Here is a 13704-nt window from a genome sequence, read left to right on the forward strand (position 1 = left end):
GTTGGTGGCAGCTTATATTGCTTTGGACCTGCAGTATTAGTTCTCAAACACTGCACTGCTTAGTTACTGCTGTAATTTCAGCCTAATGCAGTAACACATCTAACCGCTGAACATGAAGAACCTAGGTCAATATCAGTAAGTGCTGATAGCAAAGTTAGACACGTGAAACTGTTTGAGGACCTTCATAAAAGCACCTTGATTTTTTTCAGGGTTTTCAGCAGTCTTTGGACTCAGCATAAGTTGATGTTTTTATTGAACAATTTTTATTAGAGTCTAAACACGGATTCGGATATGTAAATACAGACATCCAGCTTTGAAGTAAACAGAAATAAAACCAAACACAACTTTCAGACCTATATGATGTGAAACCATGGGGGAGAGCTGCTTTTAGAAATCCAGCTAAATCCCAGTTTTCTCAGTAAATTCATATTATAGAGCCTCATCAGCTGTTTATATTTTGATCTAATTATCTCACAGTTATTAATAAATATCAAGTTTGATTGAAGAGTAGGGCAAATGAATGTACAGGAAATGTCTGCCTACTATTAAAAGGGGTAAGGGGTGAAGGTAGCACTGGAAAGAGGTTAATATGTGGTTGCTATACACTTGTGAAATGGACTCAATATGCCTGTCACCTCTCTGGGGTAAGAGCATCAGGTTCCCATCCTTCTGGCATGATATTTGTTTGCTGGTGAATTCCCCCTGTGGGACAGCTCTGCATGGGTGAATCACGCAGCTGCTTATCCCTCTGGAATGGGATGACAAGGTCCCTCGCGTCCACCGAGCCCTGTAAAGGGGGTAATAGTTTCCAGGGACAGCTCTGCCCCACAATCCAATCGCAAAATAGCTGGCACACGATGACACTTGGGGCTGCTGCCAGGGGCAGCCTTTGTCTGAGGAGTCCCAGGCTGCTTCTCCACTTGCAGTTCCTCACTGCTGTCCTCCCCCTGAAGGCTTACAGCATGGGGCACAGGCTGCACCCAGGCAGTGACAGCAGCGGGTGGCACTGATGATGAGGCGGCTCCTTCCTTCTGGCAGGTGGTGTCGTGGTGATAGGAAACCAGCTCATTACTGAAGTTGACCCTCTCCACAGTGGACCTACGCGTGCCACAGCAGAAGCACCTGCAGCCCAGCAGGTTGCTGAAAGCCCGCCTGAAGTCTGCATTGAAAGCATAGATGACTGGGTTCACTGAGGAGTTGGCCCAGCCGAACCACACGAAGATGTTGAAGGTGGTTTGGCCAACACAGGCTGACTGCCCTTCGTGGTCGCTCTCCGGCTGGCAGAAAGGCAGCAGGCAGTTGAGCAGGAAGAAGGGCAGCCAGCAGCAAACAAAGACTCCCATTATGATAGAAAGGGTCTGCAGCACCTTGGTCTCCTTGCGCAGGGAGCTCCGCAGAGTGGAGGTGGGCTCCTTGCTGTGGGCTGGCCACTGCCCCCCTGCTCGCTCAAGGGTAGAGATGCGGCGGATCTGGGCCTGGGCGATCCGGTAGATCCTGGTGTAGGTGATGATCATGATGGCCACGGGGATGTAAAAGCTGATGAGAGAGGAGGTGATGGCGTAAGTGCGGTTCAGGCTGACCTCACAGCGTGGTGTCCCAGGCGGCTTGGAGCCCGGCTGCCTCCCGTCCTTGGCTTTGTGCCAGTGTAGCTGCACAGGGACGAAGGAGATGAGGACGGAGAGGGCCCAGGCTGCGGCTATCATGGCACAGGCGAGGCGCTGCGTCATCCGCCGCTCATAGCGAAAGGGGCTGGCAATGGCCCAGTACCGGTCCAGGCTGATGATGCAAAGGTGGAGGATGGAGGCAGTGGAGCACATGATGTCGAAGGCAACCCAGGTGTCGCAGAAGCGGCTGCCGAAGAGCCAGGAGCCACCGGCCACCTCGGTGACCGCCTTCCAGGGCATCACCAGGACGGCCACGCACAGGTCGGAGACGGCCAGCGACAGCACGAACCAGTTGGTGACCTTGGCGCGGAGGTGGCGGAACCGCAGCACAGCCAGGCACACCAGCGCGTTGCCCGCCAGCGTGCCCAGCACCAGGGCGCCCAGCAGGCACCCACCCAGGGCCCGCAGCGCCCGCGGGTCTCCCCCCGCCGCTGCCGCGCTCGCCATGGGGGGCGCTCCGCCGCCCGGGGGGGCATCGCCGGCCGCCCCCCGGCCCGGGCTACTCACCGCGGCACGGCACGGCCCCGCCGGGGGAGCGGGGCGCTGCTCAGGGCTGGCGCCGGGCCCACGGCGGCCGCCTGGCGCTGAGGGGGAACCGCCGCTTCCCGCCCGCCACCATGGGCGGGACGAGCGGCAACTTTCGGCCTCCGCCTGCCGGCGCCGTGCGGCCGCCCCCAGCCCGAGGGGCCGGGGCCGGGGGCAGTCGGGGGACGGCCCCGAAGCGCCGCCGGAGCCAGGGTGTAGGGGAGAGGAGCCGCGCTGCCCCGCCGCCTGCCCTCGGGCACCGCCATCGGACGGTGGCTTCGTGCCCGCCCGTGCCCACGGTGCCATCGCGCCTCACAGGAGCTGTGCAAGCCGCCGCTTCGCAGCGTCCTGCCTGTTCGTTGCTGCTGCTGCTGGTTTTGTTTTAGGCTGAAACCCTGCGGAAAGAGACCCGGGCACGGGAACCTCGGACATCGCTGGTTTGGATCTGCTCAGTTCTGGCTGCTCGGGCACAGGCACCCAGGACCGGCACCTGGATATTTCAGCCCAGGCGTTTTCGGGTCCTTTTCAACAGCCTTCTGCTCGCTTTTACAATTATATACGTGCTGTCATGTAAACGTGTCTTGCTTACATTTACAGCCTACTTTAGCGAAGGTATCCTAATGGAAATAGGCTGTAATCCTTTATTCTGGAAGAATTTATTGAGATTGAAATATGGTAATCCTATTAAGAGAACAAAAAGAGATTGGGGTGTGAATCGAAAAGATCAACTCATGTAATTACTCTTAGCATGATAATCTTTTGAGATTTACTCTTTTTTTTTTTTTTTTCTTTTGCCTCTAAATTAAAACTGCTTCATCCTCTAGTGTCAATATGAATAATTTCCAAGCCAGAAAGCATCCGATTTCCATTGTATTGTGAAGATATTCGTGGTAATTAAAGGCTGGACCTTTTAAAACAATTTTGGAATGGTAAAGCTGGCAGCTCATCCTGTAAAAATTAGCATATTTAAGATAAGCTAGCTGGATTGTGTCAGTTCATAACAGATTGCTAACATTTGGTAGCGTTTTTTAAGATCCAAGCCACTTTGTGCCTTGGAGACCACAGTCGTCATAGTGCATGCAGCCCGTTGTGTTATTTCTGCTGTGGCACTGGAAATTGGATATGTTTCTTTGTTTGTTACTGTGTTTGTCTATAAGCCAAACTCATAATTTATACAATTTATCTAGATAAATTTTAGCTCTGATAAAATATACACTTTGTTAAATATACAATGGCTCTCAAAGTAGCATGGGCTGGAAGACACAAGTGGGCTGCACACCTTGTCTTGTTTGGAGCCATCTGTGTTTCCACGTATGTGGATTTTACCAACATCTGCAAGCTGTAGTAGGTCTCTGATTTTCATTCCAATACTAAGGACTAAAAGTTTGTTTGCAAGAATTAGCTACACAGCTGCTATTTTTACTCACTGTGTTTACTCTTGTTTAACAATCAGTAAAAATCAAAAAATCCTGAAGACCAGAATATTGTAAAGAACTGTAAATGAGACCGTAGCTGGAATTAAGGCATTATGATACTGAGAAGGAAAGAGCAGTGCTTTTGTATATGCAGCAGACAGCAGCGCTACCAGGATCTGTAGCAGCAGGTAGCTAGCATTATAAAAACAACAGTGTTCAGCGTCTCTGTGTATGTCCAGTTTAGCATTCATAAATAGAGAAGTGAATGCAATCAGACTGTTTTGTGTGCAAATGTGTTTATGCAAGTGCCCTACCTCAACATTTTGAGGCTGCTGGCTGACGTCAAATCTAACTGAGAAGTAGAGCTCTCAAAAAATTAATTTCCTATGATTTTAATTAAAGTAGGAATATCTGGTTAGAAGTGAGAACCCCTAATAATATCCTCACTGGTAGAAGTCTGCTGCATGGAATAAATGCTTATTAAGCACAAGTGAATCTGCACAAAGGGAGATGTTATGAATGCCCAGATCCTAAAGAAAACATTGACAGTCACCTTCATCTTCTTAGATACCAGGAGGCATCTGCAAGATGTAAATGCTTAAGAAACTGTACAGTGAGTCAGTGGCAAAGACAGGAATAGAAACACTGCCCTACTCATATCCTATATTGGGCACAGTGGAGTGGAGAGCAAGCTTATTGGAGAGGGAGGAAAGAGACAGTGAAAAACACTATTCTGTGTGAAAATCGGTGTGTGCATTGTGTTGAAAATACTGTAAACTTTGTCTTTAAACTGTATAGATGTTTCATGCATTAAGCTTACTCGGGTAGAATAGGAAGGGTCTGAGCAAAACAGTATCGAAGATGCTAACTGACTGGATAAACAGCCTCTTGTGACTCCAGAATATTTGCAAGCTCATTCCATCTGTGAAAAAATAAACTTACCAGAGAACAAATATAAAACATATTGCAATGCATATGAATGTATATAATCCCTCTATATGGTACATTTTTAAAATGTCGCCATAGTGAAAAACTGTCTGCCTCCAAGAACAGAAAGAAGGAAGTCTGGTCAGGGAAACCTTTACAAGAAACCAAAACCAGTTGTCTTCTCCCTCCCTTTCCCTTCTTCTTGTACTTCTCCCTTGTGAAACTTTCTCATCCTAGACTGAGAGCTCACACATTTATAGCACACATTACGATGAAGAGGAGATCTGATTCAGAATTTTAAATGAAGCCTTTGATAGCGTACTGCATTAGGAGCACAAGCCTCTGTGTAGGACCCTGGTGCTCCAGCTGGCTGGATGACTGAAGCAGGTGGAAACTGAGCACTCCGCCAGGCCGCGATGCCTCAGCCCAAGGCAGGAGGTGTCCCCTGGGAGGGCACCACAGCCCTTGCTGGCAGCAGCGGCCTCGAGCAGGTCAGTGACGGGTCTGTTTTCCAGTGCCAGTCGTTACTGCTTTGTCAAGTGAATGTAATACCAACAGCGGTCAGCTGAATTGAGTTCAGATACTTTGTCCAGAGGGGGGAGCACTATCATAACCGACTTCATGAAGTAGTATAGTTAAATGGCACGCGATTACCCTTTGTAAAGGTGTGTTGAGGTGTTGGCAGAATGATGCTCTGAATAAGTAAGTTGTCTTCCTTGCATTCTTAAAAAACATTGGCAGTGTCTGAATCCCACTGAACTGTGTTTTGTGGTTGCTTTTACAGCTACTGCTTGTGACTGTTACAGCTGTGCTTGTGATTTTAAATGTCATGCAAGAAAATGTCACGTAGCATCCATCCACCTATATATTTTGCTCCATGTAGCTAAAGAAGATACCCAATTCTGTACATAGGTGTGTACTTATATATGCGTGTGTGTACCTATCACCCTGGCTTTAGATGTTTTATTCTTGCTTTCATTGCTATGTGAGTTTTATGAGCTTGATCATATACTGAGACTGCCAGTCTATTGGCATAGTGAATCCAGCATTTACCATTGAAAGTAAATGATATTTTTGTTACAGAGATATGGATTAGCTGTATGGTAGAATTGGAAGCTACTGAATAACTCATTGTTTCAGAAACTGTCCTGACAAGTTAAAGAAAGAATAACTAAATCAACAGCTAAGTATCAAAAGCATGCTTAGTCTGCTCAGGCTTAATAGAAATAACTTGAATCGTGATGTCCAATACAGAGTCCACTGTAGCTCTTTACATCATTTGAAGTTAGTACAGTTCTTAGAGTGATTTCACTGGGAGCTGCTTAGTAATCAGCTCTTCAATTTGGAATACCTTTAAGGTTAAGTAAGGATAATAAAAGTGATGTACACCTAACTGAAATACTTTTCTGGAAAAAGTGCCTGGCTTCTCTCTCGGCTATATAGGCCAGAGATGTCAAATTCACTTTTTGGAAAGGCCCTCCTAGCATCACCATACATGATAGCTCATGAAAACCAGGCTGTGGTGATGCCATGATGCTCTCATATGATCTAATTTGGAAGGCAGTCCCTGTTCACCATGGAGATTTCCTGCACAAGGGTGTTGGACCAAGAAGCGGGAGAACAGGCAAACAGCTCTTCCACAGCATTTGCTTGTAAAACCATGCAGCAGGTACTCAGCAGTGAAGATGCCACCTCTTGCACTTTGGGCCACTGAGCAGTTCAACAGAATTCTATGAGAGATAAGGGGAAGCTTCTTAATATTTTACTAGACTTTTTTTGAAGGATTATGTTTAAAGAATTTTCAGCGTAAAAGAATAAGCACTATCGATTTAAACACAGGTGCACTATTTTCACAATCCAGGTCTGACACAAAAGTTGCATGTTTTTGCTAACAGTACCTCCTGGTATTCAGAAGTTCACCTCTGTCTGAATGTCTCTGTTGTTTCTTTAAGCAATAGCTAGCACTGAGGTAAGAATTCTGCCTCCTTCACTGTTCACCTATTTGAGCATTCTTGTTCATTTTGTCTTTTTACAGAAGTTTCACATATAATTAATGTGATTAGCAGATGACTACTGTAAGTAATTAATACTGTAATACAGTATTTACTGAATACTGTAAATAACAACAGTACAAAAGGTATTGAAGTGATAAACTTTTGAAATAATAGGTAGATTTAAAAATCTCTTTAAAACTATAGAAATTAATATATGAGCAGGCAGAAGCAGTGTAGGAGGTCCAATCAACCATCATTTGAATTGCAGCTTTAATGTGAACAGCATGAAAGAAACAACTAATTCAAAGAGCTTGTTTTTCAAAGGAACATTTCATAACTGTGCATTTAACATGAACTATCTTACTTTAATTGTTTCTACTTGATCTTTTCTGTTAGCAATAAATATACAAAAAGAAATTTAATATTTCTAGACCTTTTCCTTAAAAAAGGTCATAACTTTAGAATAAATTAGAATATTGTTGTGATTGAACAAGTGAGTTCAGTGTTGTGCCAAGAAACAAATGAATACTTATTATTAAATAGAAAAATCATGTTTGTGTTCCAAAACAGTTAATGCTAAAAGAATTTGGTTTAGTCTGCTGGGTGAGGCTCAGTTTAAAGGCAAAATACATCTTCTGAGCATCCTGCATTGCATGTTTTGCATAGGTCACTTTGGTGTTAGCACTGTTCTGTCCAGCCTCAGTAAGTCAGCCCTGTCTCCAGTGACTTTCTGCAATGATATCACATGGTAGTGCTATCACCAAGTTTTTATCAAGATGCTGTTCCCTCCATTACTCTCCAGAACTGGTATAAGTGAATTTCTTTTTTTTTTTTTTTTTCAGTCTGCTGTTCTCAGTGGCCCAACTTTTACCAGCTCCCTGGTTCATCCATGCCCAGCACAGCTGCAGTTTGCTGCATTCACAGGACAGCTCAGGCTGGGGAGCTGGCAGGTAACACATCACCCCGGCCTGCTGGTTTGGACTGTTCTGGGAGGGCTGGCAGTGACTGAACCCCAATATTTCTCACTCAGCACCTTCAAAGGCAAATGCCTTCATGCAGGTGCTAATATTTGCCATTTAATAACTAAGCTGATTACCAGCAGGGATGAAAGGCCCAGTATGACATTTAGGTATGGTCCGAAAATCCAGAAGCTTTGATGCCCAGGCAGCCCTGGGACAGGGCTTGTGGCTTCTGATCTGTGACACGATTTGCTGGCAGGCATGAAGCGCTGCTGGAAGGTAAAACAGCCTGCAAAGCTGCCTGGAGGCGTGTTGGGTTGAGTTGGCTCCTAACACAGCCCATAATTTAGGAGGCAGAAAGATGGTTTTGATGCAGTCTTTACCCTCATGTCTGAGCTGTATTTTTGTGTTCCACCACAGAAAAGCCAGAACTTTACTGAACAAAGCAATGCTTCCAGCTGCTTGGGTGCTGTATGACAGCGACTGCCCTTTTTCAGGGAGGCAGGGCAGAGTAGAGAGCTTTTTGATTTTGCTTTGTAAACAGAAATGCAAAGTACATTACATTGCTATAGAAATCACTACCTAAGTTATTCTAACTACTGTTTAATCTAGATTAAAGTAATCAAGATAATAACAATGTGAAAACCAGTCTATAATAAAGTGATGATTATTTCAAAATGTTACCTCCATATTCTTTAGGATACAAATGTTTCATTGACTGTCATTGTGTTTATAAAGCAAGCTTTAAAATTAAAATTAAGAAAAGGAATCTTTCATAAGTTTCCAACAGAGGGCACACGCAGCACTTAACAGAATAAAAATTTGTTTATACCTGCTCGTAGTAACTGGTGTGGCAGAACTATTGCCGAATCGTATTCAGGTTCCTGTAGAAATTAATCATTTGTGCTCCACTTCTGACAAAAAGCTCTATGCTAGGTTGGGAATGTATCTACTTGGTTTGCTTCAGAAGATGCAAATTTAAATTTCTCAGAAAAGCAATGTGAGTTTTTCTTACTTTGTTTTGTCAAAATCCCCACAATGTGTAAACAGTTTTTTGACAGAAGATACGGAAGATACGTGGTATTTTCAGAGGCTAGACTGAAAATGGATTTTCTGACTACATGGGATAGTGCCCAGCACTCAGCGTAAAGAAGTGCAATTTAATCTGTTCTCAAAATGATTTGACTTTAAAGAATTTCAGACAGCCACGATATTGCTTTTTGTTTTGTCAGCAATGTGGAAAGCTTTCTGGCACCCTGCAGATGTGACACACAATAACCACTGTATTGTAGTGTTTCACAAGGACCATTTTGATCTCTAGTCTTGTAAAAGTTTGCATGCAGCCTCTGTTGAAAGTGTTTGAAGTACATGGTTAGGCAACACAGAGATCATGTGCAATTGTTTCTGTCCTGAAGAGATGGCCATACCACTGCCACCAGTAAAGATGACCTATGTTTGAGGAATAACAACTATTAGGTACATAGAATATAAGTAAGACAGAAGTGATGCCAGAAGACAGACAAAAGCCTTTTGAAGGCTTCACAACCCTGCATTTATTCTCCTTTCTTTGAAGATCCCACATCCCTACAATCTATCCAACCTGTACTTTGGAACAATCTTAGGATTCGTCCTGAACACTCATTTGACAGCACATACTTTCTTTTATCTAAGCTAGGCCATTATCCTATACTGGCAAGCAATTGCGAGCCTAACTGGAAATAGCATTTAAGGTGACTGGGCAGTAGTGTTTGAGGACACTCAGAGACATGCAGGCACAGACGTGGGCACAACAAATCAGGCCTCCACAGCCAACTCTGGCTATCTCAGGAACTGGTTCAGATTCAAGTTCTTGTTCTTTATCTTCAAGGTTTTCCTAGATTTCAAGTTTGAAAAGACCACATGAAATGTTCACAGTGAAGACCCTGGTTAATACTCACTTGGGAACTTTCTCTGCTCAGCCAAAATTCATCCTGCAGGAGTCACTTGATCGCAGCGTTAGCCCCAGCAGCTCCAGCCACTCGGTGCTCTGCTTTTCTTCTCTAGAAAAAAGTGGAGAAAATCTGTGTTCAGATATAAAACAACCAAAAATTCTTACCTGTAGCATGTGCTTATTTCCCTGTGGTAGAACATGACAAATATTAGTTGCACTGGTTACATCATGACTGCATGACCAGTACTTCCCGTGAGACACTCCTGCTGCTTACACTGGGCACCAGCTCCCTTTCAGCCTTTCTTTGGCTTTCCTTCTGTGCACAGCCATGCATGGAGCCTGATACATGATTAGCTCTTGATATCAAGTCGGGGTAAAATGAGTTCTATCTCTGGAACTGGGAAATGAGAAGTGTTCCTCTGCCCCACAGTTTGTATATAGCTATTTCTTAATGACTGTACTTACAGCCATTCCCTAGTGCAGTGCTGGACTAGGAAACCATAGGGATGAACATAGCATAAAAACCTGTATAGAGTAACTCAGCAACACTTACATTGCTTTCAATGTGGTCTGGAAAATAGCTCAGGATATGTGTAGGATGCAACACTGGATAAATAGGAGGTGATATTTCTGCATAGTAAATAAATGTCTCTTTTTTTCTTCCTCATTTTCCTCATTCCTCTCCATCCATGATGCCAAATGTTGCATGTTGTTTTTTATAGATAGACAAACATTTCTTAGGAAATACACTCAACAGATAGCCTTAAGAAATAATGCACTTTAAAATTTTCGCCCCTTTTGCCCGGCCTGTGATTAGCCCCAGTTGTACTGGCTGTGCCTGGCTGCAGCACTTCCTAAGGGCCCGTCTGCCAGCTTTGCACAGCTTAAACACAGAGCAGTAAATTGAACCTTACCCTTTCCAACCGCTCCCTGTTATTCTGTTTGCCCAAGATAAGGGAGGCCTGTTCTTTTAAGGATAAACTTTTGTTTACTACTGCTTAGGACCTGGTTCAGCATTCACAAGCAGCACTTTGTAAACTGAGGCAGGCAACTCTTGCTTTTGTCTATTTATTCACGCCTGCTTCACCCAGCTTCTTGTGCTGCAAAACCAACAGAACTGCTGGGGCTGTAAAGTGACACAGCAAAAGTTAAGATATTTTCCAGCCATATCAATTCATCAGTCTGATTCTTTGCATTGCCACACAACCAGCTGAGATGGCATAACAACAGGCAAGATTAAGAAGGTGAATGCATAACCAGGAGCTGGGATACAGTAAGTTGTTTTTCATGCCAACATTGCCACTGAGGAATTATTTACTCTTTCTACCATTTGCTCTTACAGTCTGGGACAATTTCTTTGACTTTCCATGACAGGTTTGAAAGCTTCCATTCAGGTTAAATCTCAACAAAGTAATTTATAATGAAATTGAGTTAAAACAAAAATAATAAAAAAATCATCTGCATGTAGTTCTAAGCCCAGCTCAGTTTTCACTGATTTCAAGGAAAGACTGTTTCATCTGTTTTTTTTAGAGGACTTCTCTTGCCACTAAATTTAGTGGATGGAATTCCAGGGTGCCCAGGACACAATGCTCAGTCTCAGCAAACATTGTACAGCCATTCTGTAGATGCCTACATAACAACTGTAGGGTCAGGGCAGCATAAAAGCAAGTCAGTTAGATTATTCCTAAAAAGTTAATGTGAACATAGCTTACGGTGTTTGGAGAATGCAGAGTCCTGTTCTCATAGCCCCCAGTCTATTACAACACAAAGAAAATAGAATACAAATCCAATATGACTTGACAAAATAAATAAATTAATTAATTAAAAGGGAAAATCCAAACAATCCTTTTTTTTTTTTTTTTACTTTTTTTTTTTTCTTCTCCCTGCTTGTATTTTTCTATCCATATAAGTGATTTTATTACTGTTAATGACATAGCAAGTAAACAGAGCACAAGACTGAGACAGGAATTTGTGATAATGTTGTAATCTCCATGGGGGAGGACTAACAGCTCTTTATCAGCTACATATTAGCTTAAAAAATATTCACTGCTGTAGTCTGAGGACTATGATGATGGAAGGGAGAAAAAAAGCTCAGACCTCTGCTTGGTTGCAGCAGCTTCCCAAAAAAATACTTCTACTAACTACACAGGGTTTTTATTCCCTGAGTGAGTGAGGATCCCAGGCTGAGAAATGTGAGATCCTGCATTGCCTGTTTACTTTCTTCTTTTCCTTATCTTTTGCTTTGTCTGTGTGTGCTCTCCCAGCTTGCACCTTTGGGTGGATCCCAAAGGCTGGATTTGAACAAAAAGAAAGAGAAAGCTCTTTGTGTGAATACAACCTGAGGTTTCTGGCACATAGATGGACAAAGCCTGTGGATTAGGTAAGCGTTTCATTGATTGTTTGCATAGAAATTGGAAAATAAAAACATTTTGGATCCTAGCAGAAGCAGATTTTTTTTTCCATTTCTCTTCTGTTCTATTAAGAATCAGGGCAATTACATTAATTTACAATACATTAATAAATACTTCTATTTGCTTTGATCTTAATCTGGTTTCAGGTAAGGGTGATTTCTAGGTAACTCTCTCTATCCCTATGGGTTTAGTGACATTTAGAACAGGAATACTGGGATATGTCAGCAGCCTCTAGCTTTGCAGTATCTTGATGGTGATATCCAGATGGTGACAGATAAAGTCTCTACATGGGGATGTCATCTACATAGGATAGTCTTGAAGCAGGCAGCATGGAGGTTACGTGGAAGGAGAGTCTTCCAGTGCCTGTCAACAACTGGAAAGCCTTCCAGACCCTAGAGGAACAATGGGAAAAAAATAAAGTTTAACCCATTCAAATGCTCGGGGGTGGGGGGGCGGGGGGGGGGGGTTGACACTATTTGCATCACAGAAAGCGTGAACATACATGAGCAAAAGCACCACAGGCTGAATTATCTCAATACATGTACACAACATGTTTGATTGTAGTTTAATTCTGGGACTGCAGCATAACTGGGAATGTTCTAAGGAGAAGCCTGCAGTGTGTGGGAGTCTGCCAAACAGTACGTCTCTGAAGTCTTAATTAATTGTTAGCTATAGTCTGTGATGAAATCTAGTCCAGAAGGCATTGTATTAAAAGTGCAAACTGCTATTAGTGGAGTGTAAAGAGGTTCTTGCCAATGTAGCATTTCCAAAGAAACTAGAACCTCTGTAGTGAACTGCCAAAGAGCACAACTGTATTGCACATACAAGAACACCTGAGGATTTGGGAGCCCTAGGGTACAGCTCTTCCTGTATATTGATCTGAGGAAGCCATTCCATCTTTTAATTACAGAAGTAACGAAATGGCACAGGGAAACCAGCAGCTGCATGTTGGTTATGTGTGTAACTAATAAATGTGCATTTAAGTTATCAGTGTTGTTTGGCACAAGAGGTGAACTAACATCTGATGCCTAGCTACGTTGTTCTTTTGAAAATGAGAACGTGCTGATGAGCATTGGCTTAGGGTTTGTATGATTTGTTCCTGAATAAATATCTTTGTGTTTTCTCAGTATTGCCAGTAGCACTGTGTAAATCTTGTTCTGCAAGGACCACTCACCAAAGTATGCAGAGTTCATAGCCATGTGTTTTCAGCACTTCTCACAGTATACCTTGTCATCTGCAACATTGGATCCTTACATTTTTGCACGATATTCCTAATTTTTTTTAGACTTGGGAGTAAAAAATTGTCTGTATCACTTAAATCCATAACCGTGTGAAGCAACACCAATCAAAATGGAAACCAGAATTAAAACTAGTGACCTAGAATTGTGTTAATTATATGAGAGATATGTGACATTTCCTAAGCATTCAGACCTTTGAAAGGGTGCAGTGATAGACAGGGGCTATTCCTAATGAGGGACTGTACTGAAAGGTCAGCTGTCAAAAACAGTCAAGGATGCAGACAGGTCTAGTTCTCTGCTGCCTGTGTATTTAACAGCCCTCTCAGGCATCAAGACTGGGTCACTGTAGCATGCTATAAATCTTTGGAATGAGGGTTGCAAACATTGCAGTTTGTGCAAACCCTGAGGAAGGAGTACTGTAAATCCCACCTTGTTCCTTACATGGTATTTTAATTGTAAACTCTTTGGAGCAAAGTCTGCATGCATTAATTGCTTGTACACTGTCTCAGCAAGGATTTGCTTACGTGGAACTTGCATGTGTTCTTTGTAACATAAAATAATGAAACCAGTGACAATTACTCTCTTTCTCTTTCCTTGGCTAAAAGTGAAAACAAACTAGCCAGATCCTCTCACTTAGCTCC

General features: G+C 43.3%; 1 protein-coding gene across 1 annotated transcript; it reads right to left on the reverse strand.

Annotated features, from left to right (window-relative positions):
- Window positions 1–690: 690 nt before the first annotated feature.
- Window positions 691–5378, reverse strand: LOC118169426 (D(1)-like dopamine receptor). The gene has a single exon (XM_035330736.1). The coding sequence runs from the start codon at window positions 2493–2495 to the stop codon at window positions 741–743; it is 1755 nt and encodes a 584-aa protein (XP_035186627.1). The 5' UTR covers window positions 2496–5378; the 3' UTR covers window positions 691–740.
- Window positions 5379–13704: the final 8326 nt, after the last annotated feature.

The sequence above is a fragment of the Oxyura jamaicensis genome, chromosome 6 (genome assembly GCF_011077185.1).
Source record: "Oxyura jamaicensis isolate SHBP4307 breed ruddy duck chromosome 6, BPBGC_Ojam_1.0, whole genome shotgun sequence".
Taxonomy (NCBI): Eukaryota; Metazoa; Chordata; class Aves; order Anseriformes; family Anatidae; genus Oxyura; species Oxyura jamaicensis.